Source organism: Olea europaea, unplaced genomic scaffold, assembly GCF_002742605.1.
Source record: "Olea europaea var. sylvestris unplaced genomic scaffold, O_europaea_v1 scaffold4067, whole genome shotgun sequence".
Lineage (NCBI taxonomy): Eukaryota > Viridiplantae > Streptophyta > Magnoliopsida > Lamiales > Oleaceae > Olea > Olea europaea.
In genome coordinates this window covers 9,855-12,886 of record NW_019260341.1, presented here as the reverse complement: position 1 = coordinate 12,886, position 3,032 = coordinate 9,855, and the positions used below count along the sequence as shown (strand labels likewise).

General features: G+C 32.9%; 1 protein-coding gene across 2 annotated transcripts in view; it reads right to left on the bottom strand.

Annotated features, from left to right (window-relative positions):
* The window catches only part of LOC111387526 (uridylate kinase-like), a 9,446-nt gene extending 7,337 nt beyond the window's left edge, over positions 1-2,109 (bottom strand). The window contains exons 1-2 of one of the 2 annotated variants that reach the window (XM_023012096.1): positions 1,729-2,109; positions 65-218 (exon numbers count right to left, since the gene is read on the bottom strand). In XM_023012096.1, coding sequence (XP_022867864.1) covers positions 65-218; positions 1,729-1,916 — 342 coding nt within the window. In that variant the 5' untranslated portion in view covers positions 1,917-2,109. The remainder of the gene's footprint in view (positions 1-64; positions 219-1,728) is intronic. The other variant, XM_023012095.1, reaches the window with a different exon arrangement.
* Between the last annotated feature and the right edge of the window lie 923 nt (positions 2,110-3,032).

The window sequence follows — 3,032 nt, the reverse complement described above, 5'->3', positions numbered from 1 at the left end:
ATTTATATATATATATATATATAAATTCTCCTGCATTCAAAGCATTATTAGCACCAATTCCAACCTTCGGATCAATATTTTGTTTTTGATCTCCTGCAAGTGCCTCTCCGCTTACTTTAAGCAATACCCTGCGCCATTTGTATGATGGTTTGGATGTGCCATTATCATTCATTGAGATGCCAAAAGGAGGCATAGACATAGAAGAAAACTGAGGTGGCCTAAAAAAGGGAAGAAAAGAGGAACATATATGTTACAGAGAAAGAAAAGTATGCATGTAGAAGTCTACAAACATGTTGCAGTATGGTATAATGAACAAGATTTAAATTATTTTCTACTATGTACTATCCATTCCTCCTTAACAAGCATACCAATGATAATGAGACACTGTTGTAATATATGGTGTCAATCAATGAGATAAGCACATTATATGAGAAAAATACCACATGGTACTAGTCTTAAAAATAATAAACCCTTTATGTGCCCTACAGTCTTAAAATCGCAATATATGCAAATAAGAACCATATATTACTACTTAATTCTTTTGGTTCATAACTATCGAGTGCTGATAATGGGAAAAGACTCTTAAATCTATCTAGTACTTACTGGTATGAGAATCGATTGTAGAAAACTCACGTGTGTATGATTCATTTTGAAACCATAGAACACAAGGGGGAACACAAACTATTTAGCTAAATCAAAGAAACCTCGGTGAAGGCAAGAAAGACATAAAATTTATGTTCAATCTACATTGACCAAACACTTAGGTGCAAAATACCATATAATTTCATGATGAATCTGTATAAATTATCTACAATCATGCAGCATAAAGGTGCATAAATCAATATAAATTGCTTGATATCATGAAATTCTTTCTTTTTCCATCACAGATATTGGCAAGCAACATCAGCATGTGAGTAGTCCTTGACAAAACTCACAACATGAATAACAACTTAAATTCATTCAATAAATTGACTTGGACAAATAGATTAAACATATCCAAAGAAATGGTTCTGAGGACAAACCCCACCAGTCTCATTTGCTTCTTCATTTTCACTAGACCAACAAGTAGTATGTGGAGTCTATTGAATGAGAGAATTCATCCACTGAATTCTGAAGACTACTATACCACAGTTCTATAAATAAAGTTATGCTTAAACATCAACAGAATCAACTCTGAGAAACTGGACCTTGAGAGTAATTTTCATATGAAAATTTCACATTAGAAAGAAAAACTCCATAGCAACAAGACTATAGAGAGAGAAATGAGCAAACTTCAGAGAAGCTACATGATTGTAAAAAACAGGCCAACCATCAATTTAGCACCATCCACAACCAGATCAATTATTTCTAACATCAGATGACCAAAAATTCTTCATCTTAATATTATCACGAGAGACACCATAAGACTTTCCTGTTCCACTGCATAGATTCTGATTTATTCTATATGCATTACCGTAACGAATTTTCTCTTCATTTTTTTATGCATACATTCCTCCAACTCATCAACAAGAACGCGAACAGAATTATAAAATACGGCTCTTCTGAGTCTAACATCATAAAACACTGAACTACAAAATAAATCCTACAGATAGGCATTATTAAGAGAAAGCTAAAACCCACAAGTCATTCAAGAATTGGAACAACCAATTAATCCTACACAATTCAGAATACAATGCGTACGCAAAATTAACCTCGAAAGAGAGCAATGCATGGCGTATACATTACTACCTCAAATTCATGGGTTCTGAGGTGGGTTCCATTTCATCAGAAGTACAATTGACTATAAGAGGCCGATATGAGCTTCGAAATCCCATAACTACTGAACTATTCTTTTGACAATTTTTGGGTTTTAAGAAACAGAGAGAAGGTGAAGAGATGGCTCCGAAAGAGGATACAAGGCGATTTGAAAGGGCCATTCGAGAGGGAAAATGAATGAAAAGAAAAAAAGGCGAAAGAATAATGATTGCAATTACTCAATGAACAGCACAATTTGAAAGTTCGATAAAATTTTACGGGGAAATGATTTTGGTTTTCCTTTTCCTTCACAATTCTCTTGTGATTCCTGTAGTCTGCTTCGCAGTGATTGGATAACGTTGTATGATTTTCATGAGACTCCATAAGAAAATATCTTAGAGGAAAACATAAATATCTTAGCTTTGGTAATTGGGCTTATAGCTAATTATGTGCAAAGATTGAGCGCTTGTGAGTTGGTAAAACTATATTTTTAAGCACATTTTTTAAGATTCATAATTTTATCTACTTTTAATTATGTATTATTCACATATAATCTAACAAAAAATTTTGTTAAACATGGACGCCAGACTCTGCTTTCTTTTTATGTTTTAACTTTTTTGATTCGTTCTCAATTAATCCATTCATTCCCACTAGTAAAACTAACATATTTTCAAAGCATTTATAAATTGTTTAATTTATAATAGATATAAATGTGTAGTCAAAATTAATAAAACTTGCAAATTCATTAGAATGTCTAGTTAAAAATGAAGTTTGATAATTTATAATAATTTAATAAATTTTGCCAAAAGAAGGCTAAAGTAAAAGTCCTAAGTGGCAATTATCCCTAGTGACTTGGTTGAAATATAAATAAAATTTAGTGATCAAATTGAAAATTCGCTCTACATTCAATGACCGTGTGATTTATTGAACTTGATTTGACTTGTTATTTTCAACTTACAGTTGCACCCCTAATGTGTAACTATACTCGATTATGTCTTTCTTTGATAGCCTCTATGATTCGAAAATCTTTTCAAGATCCAAAGGTAGCTCATAGAGGTCACTCTTCTTTAGCACATCGTCATTGCATTTGTTACTTTTCTTTAATTTTATTTCCATAGCGATTCATTCAACACAAAAATGCAAGTAGATGCTAGCGTGGAAGTAGCATCCAGGCTAGGGATTAGTGATGACAAAAAAATTCGCCCCCGCATGAGGCAAAAAAACCCACCCCGAACGAGTTGGCGGGGGGCAGGGCGGGGCGCAATGGAACAAAATTTAAAAAAAAAAAAAAAAAAAAT